Below are 23,648 nucleotides of genomic sequence, written 5' to 3'. Positions count from 1 at the left end.
GACATAAGAGAGTGATGGAGAATATACTAATAATGCAGATGAAATTTAAATGTCTGTTCTCTGAACATCCCCCCCCCCACTCCGGAGAGCTAGCTGTTAACATTTACCAGCATACCTCTTCATTTAGACTTTAAATGACTTGTCCATGGCTGCATAGCTAGCAAATATGGTAGGCAGAATTAAAATTCTGGCCTTTCCAGGCTTTGAGTCCTGAACTCCCCACCCCACCCCAATATATCATACTATCTTTCAGGATGAAAGGGTTAATGTAGTATTGTTAAAAAGGATGGTTGGAGTGGAAGGAGATTGCCTCTGAGGTCCCTTCTACCTCTAATATGACTCTTCTATGACTTGAAGATTTCTAATGCCCCTTACAACTCTAAATCCTATGATATCAGCAGACCCACATGCACTCTTGGAGTAAGAGAGTTTTTAATAGCATCAAAGATTTCAGTAAGTCAGCCTGCCTCTAAGATACCTCTATGATCCCCTACTCCTGAATGGTTATTACTCTTTCTTTCTTTCTTTCTTTCTTTCTTTCTTTCTTTCTTTCTTTCTTTCTCTTTCTTTCTTTCTTCCTCTTTCTTTCTCTCTCTCTTTCTTTCTCTCTTTCTCTCTTTCTTTTAATTTATGGAATAAAACAAGCATTTCCATATTTTTCAACATTTCCAGAGAGAATGATGCCCCAATGTCTCTTCAAGCCTCTATCCAAGCTCCCTTCCAGACAGGAAATCCTTCCTCACTTCTTCTAATATACTTTACATCCATCCATTCTTATGTGTCATTTGACTTTATAGGGATTTTATGGGGAGGGCAGCATGACTAGTCTAGGACTTGGAATCTCTTGGTTACAGTTTCAGGCCCAGCCCTGCCACTGTGATTTGGGAAAATTACTTCCCTTTCTGGGTTTCAATTAATCAATAAGTATTTATTATGTGCCAAGCACTGTGTTACGTGCTGGGGTGGGGGAGGGGTGGGGAGAGGGGCGAAAGAAAGGAAAAAATCAGTCTGTGCTTTCAAAGACTTCCCATTCTAACGGAGGAGACGTATAACTAGGTATATACTACGAGATATACAGAGTGGATGGAAGACTAATTTCAGAGAGGAAGTCACTCGCATTTGAGGGAACTGGGAAAAGCTTCCTGCAGAATGTGGTCTTTGAGCTGAGTCTTGAAGGATGCCAAAGAAACCAAGAGGCCGAGAGAAGGAAGAAAAGCATTTCAGGCATGCGGGGCAGCAGTGCAAAGGATGGGAGATAAAATGTCATTTGTAAGGATCAGTAAGTAGAGTAATGCAGCTGGATCACAGAGTGCATGGAGAGGGGCCAGGCATAAGGAGACTAGAAGCACAGGCAGGGACCAGGTTGTGAAGAGCTTTAAATGCCAAATGGAGATTTCTCATCTATGAAATGAGGGGCTCAGAGCTTTCTTCCAGTGTGAACATTCTGATATTATTGTCTGGCTAGGAAAGGAGATGGGGTCAACCGGTTCCCTTTTATACCACCCCCTCGATCTTACGTTGCAGTTGTTATCTCCGTGATGGCTCCCAGCCCAAGTACCATTCAGAGACATGTATTCTTCCATGATGTAGCTAAAATGGCTTGCTGACTTTTCCCAAGAGGAGAAAAATGAAAATTGTTCAAGTCATTAAGCCTGTGATTGTGAATCTAAGTTCCATACAAATGACCAGCATTCTGAGTTACCCTGGCACACTCTTTGAGAACCACTGACCTAATGAAATAGTGTGTGGAAAGTCCTTTGCAAAACATAAAGCATTATATAAATGTGAGCTACTGTTATTATCTCTGTTCTTGGCTGGTGGGAGCAGAAGGGCAATCTGTGATTCTCTTCTTAAATCTGAGTGGTTTCACTGGGAATCTTTGTCACTCAGGTTCATTCCTTATACTCAGTGTAAAGACTTTAGCACAGCCCTGGTCCTAAGCTGTTCTACAGGTTTGACAGCTGAACATTTAAGAGAAAATTTAAAACTTAATTGAAATGGCCAACCTGGTACACTACCAACATGTGGTGTTGGAGTCTGTTATGGGGTCTGTAGTCCAAAGGGCAAAATATTTGCTTTCATCTGATAGGTCCAGATTAAAAGCATTAGTTTTTGTCTTTTGAGAAAAAAAGTCAGGAAAATAACTGTAGCCTAAAGGCAAGAACTGGCTTTCTGATAAGGTCCTTAAGTGCACTTTTGCATAGAATCCAGTTTCACTTTGGATAGGCAGGTGGTCCCCTTTGAGACTTTTTTTTTGTACTCCCAAGTAATTTGCCAATGTACACCTGGTGGCAAGTGTGAGTCAAGGGGGCGAAACACTGGGGGACTCTGTCAGACTTTGGGTACTTGGTGTGTAGGATCTTGGGGAAGGGAGGATTAAAACCCTTCAATAATTCCAATGAAAAGTGCTATCCACCTTTAGAGAAAGAACTAACGGAGTCTGAATGCAGATCAAAGCATACTGTTTTTTACTTTCTGTATTTCTTGTGTGTTTTTTTTCCTTTGGGTCTGTCTTCTTTTACAACATGACTAATATGGTAATATGTTTTGCATGATTGAACATGTATAACCCATAACAAATTGCTTACTGTCTCAGGGAGGGTAGAGGTGAGGAAGACAGAGAAAAAATTTGGAACTCAAAATTTTTAAAAAAAATGAATGTTACAAATTGTCTTTATGTGTAACTGGAGGACTATTAAAATGTTATTTTGTATATATGTATATATATTCATATACGTAATATATATACTCTATATACATATGTATATGTATGTATGTATATTTACATACATACATACACATATATTTAAAGACCCTTTAAGGGACATTGGAAGGGCATGATGGATGGATTCTAGAATTACAGGATGGAGTTGGAAGGGATGTACTTTCATCTAGTTTAAATCCCTCCTTATAGAAATAAAAAAAAAAGGCTATGGGTAGTCAGACAACTTCTCCTGTGGACACTTCAAATTTTGGAGGTGATGGAGCAGCCTAGAAAAACAGTTAATCCTCCTTCCCTAGCACAAAATAAGAAGACTTAATGGAAGAGCTTTGCCACTGGCCAATTAAGGAGAAATAAGTTCCTCAATAAAGTCACAACTGGTACCTTACACGGAGAAGCAGAATTGGACCAGACCTTTGAATAGAAGGTAGCCTATTATAGTGGATAGGGTAATAGATTTGGAGTTTGGAAGGGCTGGGTTCAAATTCTCCCTTGAGCCCTTACCAGGGCTGCAGCTCTAAATTTAGGATTACACGACATTGAATTAGATACCTAGACTCTATAGCCAGGACTTCTGCCAGCAAAGGTCAATGTTGTAAATGAGGTCATAGCAGCTGGACCAGGAAAGGTGCCAGTCAGGTCAATGGGCTTTGTTACAATAACCCAACTCTGAGGATGGCGTAATCAGCCTCTCTGTGAACTTGAACTTTCTTCTAAGACCTGTAACGGACATTTGGAGATGCTCATTGTGGGCACTGTTGGATCTATTACTATTTGTCCAAGGCCTAATACATAATAGCAGAAAGAGTCAGGAGAAATGGTTTCCAGGACTAGTTCTTCTAATTACTAGCACAAATCATTTTGCCTTTCTAGGCTTCATTTTTCTCATCTGTAAAATGAAAAAAACATAGTATCTCTACCACATACCTCACAGCATTTTTTAGTGTGAGAAAAGTGCTCAGTCAGCTTTAAAGCTCTATTGAAATATAAGTACTTGTGGGTTTTCATTTTTGTGTGACATGTTATGTTCTTACAAGTGTGGGTGGATGGGTAGGAGGAATTGGGAACCGGGTGCCGGCTACTAGCTTGTAATAGAATGATCTCCTCTGATTCCAAGCAGGGAGCTTTAGACTATAGTGGTGGGATGGTTGCCCTTGGCTTTTTTACTTCCTTCATTGACTCTTGTATAGCTACAACGTATAGTCAGTGATTTGTAATATGGTCAGAGCACCAGATATGGAGTTAGATCCCCTGGGTTCAAATCCTGGCTTTGTCATTCACTATCAGTGTGACCTTGGATAAGTCTCTGGACCTCGATTACCTAATCTGCAAAATGAAGAGGTTGTATGAGATCAACAAATATAAACTTTATGGTCTCAGGGCCACTTAACGTTCTTAAAAATTATTGAGGAACTCCCCCAAAGAATTTTGTTTATATGGGTTGTATCTATAGATACTTACTAGGTTAGAAATGAAAATGTCTTAATATTATGGTGAAAATAGTTTTGACATCATGGACCCCTTGAAAGAGTCTCAGAGATTGCCAGGGGTCCCTGAACCACATTTTGAGAACTAATGGCCTGGATGACCTAGATTTCAAGCTGGAAGGGACCTCAGAGATTGTATATTTTTACCTCCTCACTTTGCAGATAAGGAAACTGAGGCCCAGAATATAAGGCAAATGACTTGCCCATGGTCAGAAAAAAAGTAAGTGGCAGAAATGGGGCCCAAAACCATTTCTCCTGAACCTTTTATACCATTCTACTGTATTTCACCACAGAATTGTTACAGATTTTATGCCAAACTTTTTGCAAAAATGTGGGCTACAACCATTATGTGAAGCTTTTTAAAATTTATTACTAAACCGTCTTTGGTGCGAGATTAGGATGCATGGAATAATCATAAATATACATTAAAACTGAATACTGACAATGTGTGTACACTGAAGATTCCAGGTTCTCAGCTCCCAAGGCACGAGAGATAAATGCGTATCCATATGCCACTGGTGAATACACTGTTGCTCTGTTTACCCTTTAAGCAGCGTGACAAACAGAATTATACCATGTGATGATCATGAGATCAAAGGTTATAAACTAATTTTTGGACAGAAGAAAACGGTGTGATCATTACGTAGTGGCGATGATTATGCGGTAAAATATGGTATTTTTCCTATAGCAATTATTAACTTGTTTAATTCATCATTGGTCTGGAGTTTGACATGACAAAAATGGTGTTTATAGTAGCTGACATTTATATCTCAAATGGATAACCAATAATACACTAAATGGGTGAAGAATATCTATTTCCAAGATTTCAACATTGTGGTAATTTCCTGGGTAATTAGCCATTTTATTAATAATGCTAGCATTTTAATAAAATAGGTCAGCAGCACTCTTGAATGCCAGAAACCCTCATGGTGGCGGTGCTCAAGGCTTATACAGCCTTGGAGAAGTGGGTGTTCCAGAGGGTAGCACTCAACTCTGATTGGTTAATGATTAATGAGAGGAGGACTTTACAAAGAGTCGTGAGCTCACTCCAGTGAGGTGCTGAGACTGAAACCCTGTCACTCTTGGACAGAGACACTATCCTTATACCCAGACACTCCCAGCCTCGGGCAATGTAGACAAAGGATCTACCTCCATCCAACCTCCATTGAGTGGAATTCACTTTAGAGTAGAGATTCCTTGTAAGGTTGGGTGGAGTCTGATAGAGGAGAAAGTTCAACCTTCAGAGGCTAAGGTTTTAAAATGAGGACTTTAGAAAATGGGGAAACTCTGGATCTCCACAAATTATTGGTTATTAATAATCATTTCTCCCAACGTGTATTTGAGTGGGTAATAAAATTGGTCCCACAATGTGTATATCTGGGACAGACAGTACAGGAGAACAAGTTGGAATGCTTTTTTGGAAATTTCTTTGTCACCCCAAGCTTCCCATAAAAACAAAGGCCCCTCTTGTCAATCTAATACTTCATCAGTGTTCCCATATGGTACTCCGCTGCCTTCAAAGAACTGAATTTGAGCATTCCACAGAGAGCAATGGAAGGGTACATGAAGGGGGTGAGTGGCAGCAACACCTAACCAAGGAGAAACTCTGAAGAACAAGAGGAAGGGATGTCATCCAGGAATTCTATGACAGGAAGAGGAAATGGGCCGGTCACATGGCAGGATTGAGGGATGGCAAATGGACTGGTACCCTCAGGGTGTCAGGAGAAATCAAGGAAGGCCTCTAGCATGTTGGGTGGACCCACTGTGGGGAACCTTGGAGAAAACATGAACAAGAGTCACGTAGGAGGGGAGGCATGAGTGGGTTGTCATTTTCATTGTTGGAGGGAATCCCCAAATGAATGGTATCATGGAGCCGTGTGATTTTTTTAAAAACTGAGGTTTGCAAAATGCTTCACACACCTTTGATCCTCACTACAGCCTCATGAGGTGGGTACTGTAGGTGTTGTTAGCTCCATTTTGCTGAGGAGGAAAATGAAGTTCATCCAGGTAACAGGACTCACCATGGCCACACTGGAAGTGAGCTTTAAACCCACATCTTCCTGACCCCAGGTCCAGCACTCAGCCACCAATCGCTACCTCTTCTATTCCAGACATGGGTTCCTTAAAAGCCTAGTCCCGGTTCCAGGAAAAAAAAAATCTTTCAAAGAGCTCAACCAAGCGGAAAGTAAGGATAAACTTTATTTGGTGTTAATTTGTACCCAGAAGGGGGCAGCCAGGCCAGAGCTGAATCCAGGATAGCGTGAAGGCGAGAAGAGACGTGCTCATTAACATTCTGCCAGGTACTCATTTCTGGAGAGACAGTCTGCTCTGAGGCTGATTTCAGCTAATCAGTGAACAGGAGAGCACCAGGCCCCAGGAGCAGGGAGCAGCTGATCCTTTGATCTTCAGTGAATGATTGCGGTGGTGAAGAGAGAGAAATGGGATTTTGTATCAAGGAAGGGAGGGGAGGAGAGCCAAAGGAGAAAGGGTGTTGGCATCTGCTGTGTCTTGCCCCTCTCCTACTTCTTCTGCCTACTGGAATTTGGCTCAGGCAGTGAGGTTATAGAGGAACTACTCATTTAGGCACCAGAACACCTGAGTCTGAATCCTGTCTCTACTGCTTACAAGCTATGTGACTGTGGGCAAGACACCTGAACCGTCTTTGCCTCAGTTTCTTCATCTGTGAAGCAGAGATAGGAGTACTAGTCGACTAGCGTTTATTAAGTACTTACTATGTGCCAGGCATCAGGATAAGTTCTAGGACCTGAGTTCATATTTACTAGTTATTCAGCCCTGGGCAGGTTGTTTAACCTTTGCCTCAGTTTCCTTATCTGTAAATGGGGATAATAATAGCACCTACCTCCCATGGTTGTTGTGAAGATAAAATAAGTTAACATTTGTGAAAAGGGCTTCGGAAACCTTAAAGTTATATCAATTCTAGTTATTATCATTATTAAATATTTCGTAGGGTAGTAGCAAGAATGAAATTAGATAATGGATGTGAGTTTTGTGCTTATGTAAATATTAGCTATTATTATTATTATTATCACGATTATTGATTCTATTACTATGGTCTTTGGTGTCTCTAACAGAAAAATGACCCCAAGATTCTTACATTCTGCAAGAGATCACTCTTGCTTCCTGGGCAATGGAATTTAAGATGTGCTCACTCAATCAACATTTAGCATCTTTGAGGATTCCCAGAGTGCTGCCTGCTGAGCTGAGACCAGGAAAAAACAAAACAAAACAATTTAGGGGATCAGGCAAAGAGCAGAGTTGGCCAGAGCCTCATTCCTACTCATTCCTATTCAAGGAGAAGCTTAAACACAGCTTTGGTTTTTTCTTGTTTGGTGTTTTTAGGTTGGTGCCCAGTTCAGATCTGTTTCTCCTATACCATGCTTTGGCCAGAGAGTAAGATTTTAGCTCAATATAAAGAACTTTGTCATGTTCAGAAATGTTCCAAAATGGAATAGGCTCCTAGAAGTCTTCAAGCAAAAGCTGGGTAGCCATCTATTGGCTAGAATAGCTGGTGTGTGTGAACCTCTCTCTCTCCCTCTCTCTCTCTCTCTCTCTCTCTCTCTCTCTCTCTCTCTCTCTCTCTCTCTCCCTCCCTCCCTCTCTCTGTCTCTCTGTCTCTGTCTCTGTCTCTGTCTCTGTCTCTCTCTCTCTCTCTCTCTCTTTCCACCCCCACTCCCACCATCTATGGCATCTGAGGCAAGAGAGCAAGAACAAAAACAAAAGCTCAGAGGCGGGAATGACCCTAATCTGTTTAGAAGACTGTCTTGGTCTCTCTCTCCCTCATTCCCTCCCTCCATAACATACACATACATACATACACACACACACACACACACACATACACACATACACACGCACACGCACATACACACACACACTGCAAAGTGCTTTACAAAGATTGTCTCATTCAATCCTCACAACGATCCTTGATGCTGGGTGCTATTATTGTCGCATTTTACAGATGAAGAAACTGAGTCAGGCAGAGGTTAAATGACTTGCGCAGGGTCACACAGCTAGTGAGTGTCTCAGGCCAGATTTGAACTCAAGTCTTCCTGACTGCGAGTACACTGTACCACTTAGCTGCCAGCGATGAAAAGGAGATTCTTATTCACATATGGGGTAGTCTGGATAGCCCCCGAGGCTCCTTCAAGCTTGGAGATTCTGTGATTCCTAAAACAATCCTCCAACTCAGATAGTTTCCATTTCCTATCTCTCCTCTCCTCTTCTCCCACCTTCCAAATTAAGTTTAGCCTAGCGCTTTCTGAAATCCCACCATAAATATTGAACTCTCCCTCCCACTTTTCCATTAGACAAATCTTCCTCTCCAGTTGGACTAGTCTTTTCGTTGTCCCCTATACAGATTTTGCTCATTCCCACCTCTGAGCTGTGGTCCTAGCTCTCCTGCCTGAAATGCCATCCTTCTGAGCTTGGTTCAAATCCTACCCCTTTTGGGAATTCTCCTTTTGCTACTCTGGTTCATACTCCTCTGTGGGACAGAAGAAATGAATCATTTGTCCAATGTCACACAGCATGCTGATGGCAGAGTTAGGATAAGAGCCTGGGTCCTCTGGATATTATACCGTGCTATTGATACTCTGGCTGCCTCCCTCATGCAGGCAAATTGAGGATTTGCTCAGGGATTTAGGAATTGTGGCTGGATATGCTATATGAGCCAAGCAACTTAAGCCCTGGCAATGTCAGCTCCCTAAGCCCTAGCCAATGAGTCATGTATCTATCCTGGTTAAGTGAGGTCACAACAGTTGAAAAATAATCATCTTTAGGGATTTTCCTTTTCTATGAGGCTCTGGAATCTGTCAAAACTCAAGACATTAACTCCGCTTGGGGGCTGATTTGTTTACACACATAGCTCAATTTCGGTTCATTGCTCACAGTTTGCTAGGTACAATACAGACTGTACCAGATATATGGTGTCTAGCCTTACTCCCCTGTCTTAAGCACCCCTCTTCTTTAGGGATCTATGCTTGGTAATGATGGAGGAAGAATAACTTTTCTCTTAGGGAAATTCTGAGAGTAAGGAGTGCCTTAGGGGAACTTCTGGGAGTAAGAGGGAGAGAAGGAGAAAGTCCTTGCCCCTGGGATAGTTCATGTTAGAAGGAAACCTGAAGAAGAGATCATAGCAACCTTTGAGAAGTGCTGTGCCTTTTTGTAATAGCAAAGAATGGAGAATAAAGTAAATGCCTGTCAATTGGCGACTGACTGAACAAACCATGGTACTTAAATGGAATGGAATACTGTGATACTATAAGAATTGATGAATATGAAGAATTCAGAGAAACATGGGAAGACTAACATGAACTGATACAAAGTGAAGTAGGAAGAGCCAGAAAAACAATATAATGACTGTAACAATGTATAGAGGCAGAACAAAACCTGAGCAAAGGTCATGTTGTTTTTTTAATTTCATCTTTTTCTGTTTAACAAGCATTTATTTTCTCTCTTCCCATACAAAAACAACAACAACAAAGAAGCAAAAGAAAATCCTAGTAACAAAGGTGCATTATTAAGGAGAGCAAATTCTCTCATTGGCAATGTCCAAAAACATATGTTTTATTCTTAATTTTGAATTCATCACCTCTGTCAGGAAAAAGGTAGCATGCTTCATCTTCAATACACTTAAAATATGGTTTGTTATTGCATTGATCAGAGTTCTAAAGTTTTTCAAGGTTGTTTTTCTTTATAATATCATTATATAAAATGTTCTCCTGGTTCTGCTCACCTCATTCTGCATCAGTTCATAGAAATCTTCCCAGTTTCCTCTAAAACTGTCCATTCATTATTTCTTCTGGCATAATAATATTTTATAACATTCATCTGACATTATTTATTTAATCATTCCCTACCAGGTGGGCATCTCCCTTTTATCCAGTTTTTTGTTGTTCTTAATTATTAAAATAATTAATTAATAATAATTAATTGGTTACTATATTATTTTTGTACATGTAGGTCTTTTCCCACTTTCATCTCTTTGGGGATATATGCCTCATAGTGGTAGTGCTGGGTCAAAGTATACACCCAACTTAGTAACATTTTGGGCACAGTTTCAAATTTCTTTCCACAACGACTGGACTGATATAACCTCCTACCAACAGTGCATTAGTGTGCCAGTTTTCTTCTGTCCCTCCAAAATTTTTCACTTTTATTTTTTATCATTTGTCAATCTGATGCCTGTGAGGTAGAAGCTCAGGGCTGTTTCAATTGCATTTTTCTAATTATTAGCTACTTGGAACATTTTTCATATGGTTGCTGGTATCTTGGATTCTATCCTACAAAAACTTGCTTTTAATATTCTTTGACCATTTATCAATTGAAGAATGATTCTTATTCTTATGAATTTGAATCAATTCCTTATGTGTCTTGGATATGAGACCTTTATTAGAGAAACTCAATCCAGAGATTTTCTCCCCAGTTACCTATTTCCCTTCCAGTAGTAACTGTGTTGGTATTATTTGTGCAAAAACTTTTAAATTTTATATAATTAAAACTGTCCACTTTATTTTTTATAATCCTCCTTATCTCTTATTTGGCCATGAACTCTTCCCCTATCCATAGATTAGAAAGAATTTTTTTTCCCCTTGTTCCTCTAACTTGCTTATGATGTCACCTTTTATATCTAAGTAATATATTCATTTGGAGTGTATCTTGTTATATAGTGTAAGATGTTGGTATAAAACCTCATTTCTGCCAGATTGCTTTCCAGTTTTAATGGCAGTTTTTTTTTATTGAAAAGTGAGTTCTTACTACATTTATTAGGAACTTTGGATTTATAAAACATTAGGCTACTATGTTCATTTGCTTATGTATATTATTTTCCTAACCTGTTCCACTGATCTCTCTATTTCTTAACCAGTACCAAAATGCTCTGATGATCACTCTTTATAGTATAATTTGAGATCTGCTAGGTCCCTTTCTTCTCACTGTTTTATCGTTATTCCTTTTGAAGTTCTTAATATTTTGTTTTTCTACTTGAATTTGTTATTGTTTTTTTCTAGTTCTAAAAATAATCTTTTGGCAGTTTGATTACTGTGACACTGAATAAGTAAATTAATTTAGGTAGCGTTGTCATTTTTATTATATTGTCATGACCTACCTATGAGCAATTTTTCTTATCTCTAAAAATATTACTGTTTTATAGTTGAAATTCTATGTAATTATAATATAATCACTCAACTTATCTCAAGAAAAAGGAGATTAAAAAAAGGATCTCTCCTGATTTTGCAGAGTTGGGGAGACAAAAAGGTGTCTTGTCTTCTATTCGAACATAAGCTTCTTAAGGGCAGAGACTGTCTTGCTGGCTTGTATTTGAATCTCTAATACCTCATACAGAACCTGGCAATCAGTAAATACTTGAAAATGCTTTTATCATTCATTCATTTCCTCACTCACTCATTCATTCATTCAGTGGCTGGGAGTGGGAGGGAGTGAAGTTAGGTGGGAGGGAATCAGTGAACTTGTGCTGCCTTTCCTTGTGAGCTGCCATCTGATAAAAAGTGGTGGAGGGAGGGGGCTCACTAGAGGAGGGATTTCCCAAGAGGAAGGAGCTGTTAGATTCCTCTAAGTTGCCAGAATTTGTATTTGTCACAAATTGTAACTGCATTTGACCCACCAAACTCACTCATTCCCACATTTAGATACCACCTCTTCTTCCTTCAGAAGGATCCTCTTATTAGTGCTACAAGGTGGATTGCCTGGTAGTATCTCAAGCTCAGACCACATAAACAAGCAAAACACTTCTCCCATTCATCGTCCCCTGGGCACTGCATTTATAAAGAGAGAGGGAAGATAGTGAGGGGAGGCAGGGATGTTGTCAGGGAAAACATTGTGGAGTCCCTGACTCCCCTATTCTAAGGAGTGTGTAAGGAGTCTTAGTGACCCTAGCAGTGGCCGGGCATGCAAATGACTAGCCTGCCTGCTTGGAGTAGGGATGGAGGGTGTCAGGTAATGTTGGACATTGTGCCTTGACCCTTTCTAACCTGCTTTCCCCTCCAGGCAAAGAACATGAGACTTTTTTTCTGCCCAGGACAAGTGAATGCCACACTCCTGGTTTGAATACCCTGCCCCCCCCCCCACCAAGGTTAATAGATTGTGAGGATCTTCCCCTCCCATTAATAGGCCTCACATGGAGTCCATTAAGGGAAGCTTGATTAGGGTAGGCTTGGTTGTAGGAAGGCTCACACCGTTTGCTAATTTCCAAGTAGGTACTGGGTCATGGGTTGTGATGCCCTCTGGTTCTGAGAAGTATATACTCACATACTCTGAGGTTAGCATTTTGCTTTGAGGCTCGCTCATTGGAAGAGAGTTCCTGTGATTTGGCCAGATGAGACTCTGGGTAGCTGTTAAGGAACTCTCTGGCTTTGAAAACCCAGATATTGGTGCTTCTCTCTCTGGTAACTATGTATGTATGGCTTTGGTCAGACAGATGGATCTATCTGTTGATCTGTGCTATTTTCTCTGATTGTAATTTCTACTTGTAATTTCTTTTTGTATTTTCTCTGAAGTGCAGGGTGCTGACTTTTCCCCTGAACTAAGTGAATGATATTTATGTTTCATTAAAGTAAGATTGTTGACCCCTTTAAAGTTGCTTTCCTTTAGAAAAGCAGATCAAAGAACCTGTGCTAGCAGCCATCCTGGGTATGCCAGTATGGTTGCTGTCACAGCCCCTCCCCAAATTTGGTGTTAACTGAAAGTTGGGGTTGTTAAGAGTCTTCCTTGTTATCCATTTAGCCAAGATTTTTTGCAGGAGGGAGAATTTCGGTTAATCTTGGAATAAAGGGAAAGGAAAGAAATTAAAATTGTGGGTTTTTTCCCCCTAATGCAACAACTTATTTATTTAGAAGCCAGATCCACTAAAATCAGCATATATACTCCCACTTTTAAGGATATTTTCTCCCCATCAATTTTATGAGTAGATTTTCCTTTTAAGCACAATTTGTTTAGGAGCCCAGAGAAAGTGGTGCTGAAAGATGAGTTAATGATGACTCCTCAGAACCCTGAAGGACTGTTACTCAGGAAGGACAGTGGTTCCATCCACTAAGGCCATGTGTGAGGCAGAAAGGATTCCAGTCAGCTACAAGGAAAAGCCTGCTTCTAGAGAGAGGCAGGAATGAGTGGAAAAGGAAAGGGCAAAACCCGTACTAAAGACCTTGACCCGACATTATAACTGTCATATTGTATTCACAGTATCAAAATTTTAGAACTGGAAGGAACTGAAGGAACTATCTAGTCTAACTCATTCTTTTTATAGGTTAAAAATCTCAGGCCCAGAGAGGTTAACTGACAAGGTCACCCAACAAGTAGCAGAACCAGAATTTGATTCTTGATCCTCCGAGTTTAAATCTGAACTACCCCAGGGACCCACTTCTAGTTTACTCATCTGTTTTTTTTTTTAAAGAAAGATTTGGATAAAGAAGGAAACCCACATTTATTAAATGCCTACCATGTGCCAAACATTGTGTTAAGTGCTTTAGAAATATTATCTCCTTTGATCCTCACAACTACCCTGGAAGTTAGGTGCTGTTATTCATTCCATTTTACAGTTGGGGAAATTGAGGCAGACTGAGGTGAAGTGACTTATCCAGAGTCATACAGCTGGTTAGGATTTGGATTTGAGGCTGGATTTGAACACAGGTCTCCCAGCACTGTATCTAGGTACCACCTAGCTGCTGCAGGAAAATATGATCATTGAGTTCTCTTCCAGACCCATAATTATACATGAGAACAGTCTTTGTGACTATTTCCAGCATTATGCTTTGCACATGTGATGGTAGATTTGCAGCTAAAAAGGCACCTCAGAGACCACCTAGAGCAGGGGTAGGGAACCTGCAGCCTTGAGGCCACATGTGGCCTTCCAGGTCCTCAGGTGCGGCCCTTTGACTGAGTCTAAGTTTTACAGAACAGATCCTTTTATTAAGGGGATTTGTTCTGCAAAGTTTGGATTCAGTCAAAGGGCTGCACTTGAGGACCGGTTCCTCACCCCTGGTCCTACTGCAACCCCCTCATTTTACAAAGAAAAAAACTCGAGCCAAGAGAAGTGAGATGATTTACCCAAGGTCACAAATACAGGATTTGAATCCACTTTGGCACTGATAGTTTCTCCCCTAGAGAGCTTTTAAGTTGGGAAAAGTCCTTATGGCACTGGACTGGGTGAGGGTAGTGTGGTGATTAAAAAAGGTTCAAGAGACATAATTTCTGGGTAATTTAGTCATTTTACTGATAATGCCAGCATTTTAATAAAAGGATGGTCATTTGGCCACCTCTCTTAGACCAGAGCAAATCCTGGCAGAAGGCTCATAGTTTCTATGCCCTTTGAAGAATAGGTGTTCCCCCTAGGTGGCAATCAAGTCTGATTAGTTAACGATTAATGAGAGAATGACTATTCCAGTGAGGGGCTGGACCTGGACTTTGATTATATCATTTACTTCTTCATTTTTTTTTTTTGAGCGGGGAAGGCCGGGCAATTGGGGTTAAGTGGCTTGCCCAAGGTCACACAGCTACTAAGTGTTATGTGTCTGAGGTCACATTTGGACTCAGGTCCTCCTGAACCCGGGGCAGTGCTCTACTCACTGCACCACCTAGTTGCCCCAGTGTCATTTACTTCTTAAACTACTCCCAGCTTCGGGTGATAGATTCAAAGAATTTATTCCCACCCAGACCTGAGCAGAACACAATGGCTGTCCCACCTGGGTAGGGTCTGGATAGAGGAGAAGGCAAGTTCAACCTTGAGAGACTGAGGCCTTCCAAAGAGGATAAAAAAAAGGGGAATTCTGAATCTCCCCAAATCACTGGTTATCAGTAATCATTTCTCTCAATGGTGTGCCTGCATGCAGGGGGTCCAGAGGAGGTAGTTGTAAGGCTAAGTGGCAGAAGGCCCAAGGAGTGGACTGTGATAAAGAACTTTCATGAATCCCACTCTGGTGCCAATGAACTACGAGTAGAATGAAGAACAGACACCCGGCTCGGGAATGACACAGGTGCAACTGCTGATGAATCTTCATTGTCTTGGAAAGGCAGGAGCCCAAGTTTTCCAGACACTTTCTCAATGCCATCCTGCAGCACTTGGGCATTGTGTGCTTCTCATGGAGTTAAAGAGGCTGCCACAATATTATTTGATTGTTTTGACATCTCAAACAATTAGTAAGAATAAATTAAAAATAAGCCTCCTCCCCCCTCTTAGATTGCTGACATTTTTCTTTTGTCTCCTTTCTTCCTGAAGGGAGTTTCTGCCGGCCTGATCAAGAAACGGGAGGAGTGTTCATACATTTTTAATTTCCAAGCCGAACTGGGAATGAATGTAAACAAAAGAGTAGATGAAGGGAGCCAGTAGAAACTGTGGGAGACCTTGGGTGCTTTGGAGGCTTTATTGGAGGGTAGGGAAGTTCTTAAATCAAGTAGAGAGAAGAATAGATTTCTTCATAGGCATCATTTTTAGGGTGGAAGGTGGTGCAGCTGTCTGTTCCTATTTAAGCTCCGATCAGGTGATGCAGTAGATAGAGCTCTGGGTCTGAAATCAGGAAGACCTGAAATGAAATCCAGCCTCAGACACTTCCTAGCTGTGTGACCCTGAGCAAGTCACTTCACCCGGTTTGCCTCAGTTTCCTTATCTGTAAAATGAGCTGCAGAAGGAAATGGCAAACCACTCCAGTATCTCTGCCAAGAAAACCCCAAATGGGGTCACGAAGAGTTGGACATGACTGAAGCAACTGAACAACAATAAATAATAGAAAGAGCACTGGTTTTTGCATCAGAGGAGTTACATTCAAATCCCCCCTCTCCTTGCTGCTTAGTACCTGTATGACCTTGGTAAAGTCACTGTAGCAGCCCTGAGCCTTAGTTTCTTTATCTGTAAAATGGGCCTTTGATATTCCTTCGAGGTCTAGATCTATGATCATGTGACTATCTTTTTGTTGTTCAGTCCTGCTTTTCATGACTCCATTCGGGGTTTTCTTGGCAGAGATGCTGGAATGGTTTGCCATTTCCTTCTCCAGCTCATTTGACAGATGAGGAAACTGAGGCAAACCAGGTTAAATGACTTGCCCAGGGTCACATAGCTAGTAAGTATCTGAGGCTGGATTTGAACTCAGGAAGATGAGTCTTCCCAGCTCCAGTCCTGACACTCAATCCACCGTGCCACCTAGCTGCCCATATGACTGCCTACTCCTGCCTCAGCCTTTTTCAGGGTGGGAGTTGGGAATCAGTGCTGAGAGTATTGAGTGATCTTGGGTGTCTAGGATGTGATGATCGCCCTCCACTCAGGTTTCCCACCCTGGGCTGAACTATGGTTTCTTTATCAAGATGGGGCTGGGCTTTCAAAACACTTAAACCTCTTAAGCAAGTTAGAGAATAAGCCCAGAGCAACTTTTAGCATTAACCTCCCTCTCCTCATATATTTACCTTCGCTAGCTAAATATCCATATACATCATAACATTCAATGATTCTTCCCCATTGCTTAGCAGACAGACATTAGCGATACCCTTGAACACACCTGCTTTTCTGCCTAGCAGATGACTATTGTATCAATATGCATGTTGCCTGTTTGGATTTTACTTTGGAGGGACCCAGCCTCCTTTTTCCCTCTGGGCCGGTAATTGATTTATACTCTAAACTGGTGCACTGCTGGTCTCCCTTGCTCATCTACATTTTGGGCATCTCCATCCCGTGTCCCCACCTAAAGTGCTCAATTAATTGCCTGTTAACTGAACCTATAAGAAACTTTTATTTTGCTTTTCAGAATGCCTACGTGAACATCAACCGCATCATGTCTGTGGCCTCCCGCCTGTCCGAAGCGGGTCACTATGCTTCCCAGCAGATCAAACAGATCTCCACTCAATTGGACCAGGAATGGAAGAGCTTTGCAGCTGCCCTAGACGAGCGCAGCACCATCCTGGCCATGTCGGCCGTGTTCCATCAAAAAGCCGAGCAGGTGAGATAGATGGTGGGACATACTTTGGGCCTGGGCTTCTGGGAGGGCCGGGGGGACTGAGGCAGGACTGAGTCACAGAGCTGGTCGAAGGATCATTTACCATGGAGCAAGAAAGGAAACTTGGTGTGGCAGAACAAAGAGTCCTGAACTTGAATTGAGAGAGCTGACTGTGAGCCTCAGTTCCCTACTTAGTAAGTGGGTGTCCCTAGGGAAGTCACTGGGCTTCTCTGAGCTTTAGTCTCCACCTCTGTATAATGGGCTTTTTTTTTGTTGTTTTTTTTTAATTAAGATTTTTTATTTTTAGTTTACAACACTCAGTTCCGCATGATTTTGAGCTCTAGATTTTCTTCCCCCTCCCTCCTTCCCCAAGATGGTATGTAGGTTCTACATATAACTTCGCATTAAACCTTTTCACACAATAGTCAAGTTGCAAAGAGTTATGACCAATGGCATGAATCATGAGAAAGAAGAAGCAAAACCAAAAAATAAAAATAAAACTAAAACAAGAGAGGAAAATAAAAAGGAAAGCAAATAGTTTGCCTCAATCTGCACTCAGAATCCATAGTTCTTTCTCTGGATGTAGATAGCTCTGTCCATCATGAGTCCTTTGGATTTGTCTTTGTACCTTGTGTTGTGAGACAAGCAAAGTCTGTCAGGGTTGGTCCTCACAGAATCCATATATCTGTGGTTGTGTATGATGTTCTCCTGGCTCTGCTCCGCTCACTCAGCATTATGTCGTGTAGGCTTTTACAGGTTGTTACGAAGTCTGTATCATCCCCATTTCTTATGGCACAATTGTATTCCATTGCCTTCATATACCACAGCTTGTTCAGCCATTCCCCAATTGATGGGAATCCCCTTGATTTCCAATTCTTTGCTACCACAAAAAGAGCCACTATGAATGTTTTTGTACATACGGGTCCTTTTCCCACTTGTGTGATCTCTTTGGGATATAACCCTAGAAGTGGTATTGCTGGGTCAAAGGGTATGAACATTTTTATAGCCCTTTGGGCATAGTTCCAAATTGCTCTCCAAAAAGGCTGGATCAGTTGACAATTCCACCAGCAATGTAACAGTGTTCCAATTTTCCCACATCCTCTCCAGCATTTATCATTTTCCTGTTTTGTCATTTTAGCCAATCTGACAGGAAAGATATGGCACCTAAGAGTTGTTTTGATTTGCATTTCTCTAATCAGTAGTGATTTCTAGCATTTTTTCATATTCCTATAGATATCTTTAATTTTTGCCTCTGAAAACCGCCTGTTCCTATCCTTTGACCATTTCTCAATTGAGGAATGCCAATGTATTCCTATAAATTTGGCTCAGTTCCCTGTATATTTTAGAGATGAGACCTTTATCAGAGACACTAGTAGTACAGATTTTCTCCCAATTTTCTGCTTCCCTCCTCATCTTTGTTGCATTGGCTTTTTTTATACAAAAGCTTTTCAATTTAACATAATCAAAATGATCCATTTTGCATTTTGTAATGCTCTCTATCTCTTGTTGTGTCATGAATTCTTTGCTTTCCCATAAATCTGATAGGTGAACTATTCCTTGCTCTCCCATATAATGGGCTTCCTAATAACTGTACCACCTGCTTCAGGGTTGCTGTGGCTAAAAGAGTATTAGTGATTACTACAAATAGTGAGTTGGTGAAATGGTCCCTTTCATTTATTTTGTTAATTATGTGACTTCAAACAAACTTTCAATGTTTGATTATTTTCCCCGCTGGAGAAAAGTATCAGTCTGGGTGATTACCTAGAATTATAAGGGGCATAGATTAAGCACTGGAAGGGACCCTAGAGATCATTGAGTCCAACTCTCTTATTTTGCAGGTGAGGAAATTGTGGCCCAGGAAGGTGCCCATGGTCACTCACCTATTAAATTTCTGAGGCAGGATTCAAATCTATAGACTAACACACCATCTTTCCCCCCACATTGCCTGTGTCCATATGGAAAGGACCAAAGCTTTAAACTTCCATTTTTGTTTGAGAATGTATTTGATGAAGATGTGTACCTGGACGGTGAGGAGGCAGGAATAAGACCTGTGTGCCCGCAGTTCAGAGAGAAGCCATCCGAAGGTCGTATGCTTGTTATGAGTAATTCCCACACCAGGTAACATGGTCCACAGGGTATCAGCACAGCCCTAACTGTGTTTGTTTACTGCTTCGTCCACTTCTTTATGTCCTCTGCACATGTGTCCATTTTGGACATTTTTGTTGTTGTTGAATTATTTTAGTCATGTCCAACTCTCCATGACCCTTTCAGAGTTTTCTTGGCAAAGATGCTGGAGTGGTTTGGCCATTTCCTTCTCTAGCTCATTTTACAGATGAGGAAACTGAGGCCAACAGGGTTAAGTGACTTGCCCAGGGTCACACTTAGCTAGTAAGTGTCTGAGGCCACACTTGAACTCAGGAAGATGAGTCTATCCTGATTCCAAGCCCCAGTACTCCATCCTAGTGTGCCACCTAGGACATAAAGGTCTGCAAAGGCAGGAGGTACATCTGTTTCCTCTCCTGGGTGTCCTACAGCATAGCACCAGTGTAGAACAAGAAATTATCCAATGGGTCATTGGATAACAGTCAGAGGGCTGCTTCAGGTTTAGAAACAAGGAGGGTCCTACCCTGCTACCATCCCAACCCACCTCCGTGCTTTTGCAACCCTTGGCTCAAAAATCATCCAGAAGGACTAAAAGAGTTGCAAGGGATAGCAGAAAAAAAGTGGTTTGGAAGTCAAAGGACCTGGGTTTGAATCCCACCTCTGCCACTGAATAGCTGTGTAATTTTGAGAGATATTACATTCTCTGTGCCTCAGTTTCCCCATCTATAGAATAAAGAAGTGGGACGAGATGGCCTCTTCCATGTCCTATGCCCTGAGCATCCTTTTCCTTCAGACACAACATGGTATAGTACAATGAGAGCCAGACATGTTGTCAGGAAAGACTGCAGAGATTTGCATGGACAGATGACTTCATCTCTGTGGTCTTGTTTCCTTATCTGCAAAACGAAGGGAGTGGACCGGGTAACCCCTAAGATTCCTTCTTAGCTTTGAATCTATGATGCTATATAAATGTCACTTATCATGACTAGCAATGCATCTAGAGAACAAATCATATGTCTTCTCTGGGCCTAAGATTGCTTATTTTTACAATACAGGGGTTGGCCTCGTGGACCTTTCAGGTCCCTTCCAATGCTAACTCTGTGATGCTTTGAATGCCTGTTTTTCTTAGGTCTGTATGGATCACTTGGTGTAAGGGAGAGGGGATAAGGGAGGCAATTTCAGATTTTTCTTCTGTTGGCACATGCCTCCTTTAGGTTTGAAGCATGAATACAAGGCCTTTTCCAGGATTTTTCACTCTATAGCATGTTTGGAGAGGGGGAACAGTCACCAAAATGTCATCAAACACATGAGATCTATTACTGGGTAAAATCCAACACTTTTTTGGACTTGCTAAGATATGACCTAATGTGATTTAAAAAAAAAAAAGAAAAAAAAGCTAGAGGATGAAAGGTGCTGACATTGAGGCTAAAACTTAAGTGCTTACAGGCAGAGCCAAGGCTGGGCTTTAACTGGTGTGGTTACTTTTGTTTGATGTTTCCCAGCTTGAGCCGATTTGAATCAGAAGCAATTTTCTTGATATCTATTTCTTTTTAATGTGAGTTCTTCAGGTATTGCTATAGCCCTCCCCAATCTGTTATCAAAAGCCATAAACCATGCTTCCCTTCCTCTGAAAAAGCTATCCCTGACTGTCCTTTCAATACGTTTATTTAGGCAGCTTTTTATTGTCCCACAGGAGCTATTCCAGGCAGTGGGATAAAAAGGTATTTAGGCAATTAATTTAAATGGAGCTGTGCCCCCACTAGAGAGGAGCCACATATAGAAGTATTCCAGGCCATTGATTGAAAGCCTGTTTACGTTTTTAAAAGGTATTTTTTGCCCAGTAAACCAGAAAGATATCACCAAGCTCGTCAATTGTTTGTGGAGATCCATACCCTTGCATGGTTGTTAATTTTTGGTAATTTGGTACATCTGTCAAATTGTACATTATATGTCATATGACCAGGAGCATTGCATAGTGAATAGAGATCTGGCTTCCAAACTAGAGACGGTTGATGACAGTGGTCAGAGCTCTGGGCTTAGAGTCAAGAGGATCTGAGTTCAAATCCAGGCTCAGGTACTTACTAACTGTGTGACTTTGGGTAAGTCACTTTACCTCTGTTGGCCTCAGTTTCCTCAACTGCATAAAATGACAGTAATACCAGTATTTACCTCACAGGGTTGTTGTAACGATCAAATGAGACAATATTTATAGAGTGCTTAATACAGTGCCCCAGAGTGCTATATGAATGATTATTCCCTTCCTTTCCCTCTCCATGACCCAGAAGACTTGGGCCCCACCTCCGACACATACTGATTTGAACAAGCCAATGCTCTAGGAAATTCTCTAAAACTTTAAGATGCAGACTAGGTGCTGACCTACATTGCTAGAGAGAATTTCCTTACTATGTAAGTGAAATCAGAGATTTCAGTCCCAGAGATCCTATTCCCCTATTTCATCATATAGATGCATGGTGTCCAACTCAAAAAGAAATAGATCCCTAAGGACCACATATTGACTTAGATCTACATTGAATTATAATTGTATTTATTTTGTTAAACATTTTCCAATTATGTTTTAATCTGGTGCACTCAGGAGTTCTGGCTCTCAATCCTGAGTCTGACACCTCTGATATACACCCTGACTGCCATCCCACTCCCACACAGATGACGAAGAAGCTTGTGATCCTTCCTAGAGTCTCTTGTCTTCCTCTCCTCTGACTCTACTATGAGAACCAATGGATTTTTGTTTCTACTGTTAAATCTTGAAGCCTCTAGGAATCTCTGTATATCCTTGGAGGTCTTTGTGGGACTTCTGGGTGCTTGCCTACTTGCTTTCCTAACCTAATCCATACATACCAAAAAGCATTAGAGTTATCCCTACATACGCTATACATATGTAAGTGAGGTATATCTAAAAGGTAACAAGATTGTAGCCAAAGACGTTTATGATGATTTCATTGCTTTATAGTCATATGGCAGATGGATAGGATATGAATCTATCTGTCTATCTATCTATCTATCTATCTATCTATCTATCTATCTATCTATCTATCATCTATCTACAAAGCAGCATGGCATAGTATGTAGTGAACTGGTTTCATAGTCAGTGTTCAAGACCTGCCTCTTATACATACTGTTCCTTTTAACTTGACCAAGTCATTTATGTCTGAATGCCCTAGGCAATCCTCTAAGGCTGTTGTTCAGTCGTTTCAATCCTGTCTGACTCTTCGGGACCCTGTTTGGGGATTTCTTGGCAAAGTTACTAGAGTGGTTTGCCATGTCTTTCTCTAGCTCATTTTACAGATGAGGAAACTGAGGCAAACAGGGTTAAGTGACCTGCCCAGGGTCACACAGCTAGTGAGTGTCTGAGGCTAGATTTGAACTCAGGACTTCCTGCCTTCAGGTCTAGTGCTTTAACCACTCTGCCACCTAGCTGCCCATCTTCTAAGATTATAAAGTTGTAAACTCCCGACTGGCGTCAGTAGAGGGGAATTTCCCTAAACTAAAAAAAATCATAACTCCTGAAAAAACCACATATATCTGTATCCTAATCCATATCTGTATCCTAATCTATATCTGTATTCTAATCTAATCTTACAATCTATATCAGTATCCTATATTCTATATCTACACATACATACACACATATATATTTACATACCAGCCTAGGAGTCAGACCTGGGTTCAAATCTTGGCTCATACTACTTGTGTAACCATCTCAGATGGGTAACCTTTTAGTTCCCAGGCAGCTTTCTAAGCCTAGAAGGCATAAAAGGGTTGCTAGTGTACATTGGTTAAGGGAGTTTCCACACTAGAAGTTTCCTATACTGATGAAATCATGGATCTAGATCAAATACATCCATATAGATCCAAATATCTACATATCCATAAATAAATTGATATCTATATATATGTATATAATATGTCATATACTAAATACAGTATATTAGCTACCGTTTATGTAAACACTTTAAGGCTTGCAAAGCACTTTATAAATATTTTCTCATTTGATCCTCACAATAATTCTGAGAGGGAGGGGCTATTATTATTCTCTTTTTTAGAGGGGTAAATTGAGACAAGCAGAGGTTGTGACTTGCCTAGCCACACAGCTGGTGTTACCCTGGGGAAATCTCCTCTTGGGCAGGATTTGAACTCGGGTCTCCCTGACTCCAAGTTCAGTGCTCTATCCTCATGCCGCCTAAGAAGTTAGTAGAACCATATAATATCAGGTGTGACTTGTAGACTCAGTCTTCTTACTTTATAAGCATAGCTTATATACCCAGTAAAATGTGAGCTTCTTAAGGATAATGACTATTTTTCATTTTGTCCTAGTCTCCCTGGTATCTATCCCATACATACTATATACATACCTATACATACTAT

At 41.0% G+C, this 23,648-nt stretch overlaps 1 protein-coding gene across 1 annotated transcript in view; it reads left to right on the top strand.

The window, feature by feature from the left end:
• Positions 1–23,648, top strand: part of LOC118839981 (kalirin) — a 413,338-nt gene that overhangs the window by 126,100 nt on the left and 263,590 nt on the right. The window contains exon 5 of the mRNA XM_036747488.1: positions 16,974–17,165. Coding sequence (XP_036603383.1) covers positions 16,974–17,165 — 192 coding nt within the window. The remainder of the gene's footprint in view (positions 1–16,973; positions 17,166–23,648) is intronic.

This window comes from Trichosurus vulpecula, chromosome 2 (genome assembly GCF_011100635.1).
Source record: "Trichosurus vulpecula isolate mTriVul1 chromosome 2, mTriVul1.pri, whole genome shotgun sequence".
NCBI classification, from domain to species: domain Eukaryota; kingdom Metazoa; phylum Chordata; class Mammalia; order Diprotodontia; family Phalangeridae; genus Trichosurus; species Trichosurus vulpecula.
The sequence above is the reverse complement of the archived record's forward strand: the minus strand, read 5'-3'. Positions and strand labels throughout refer to the sequence as shown.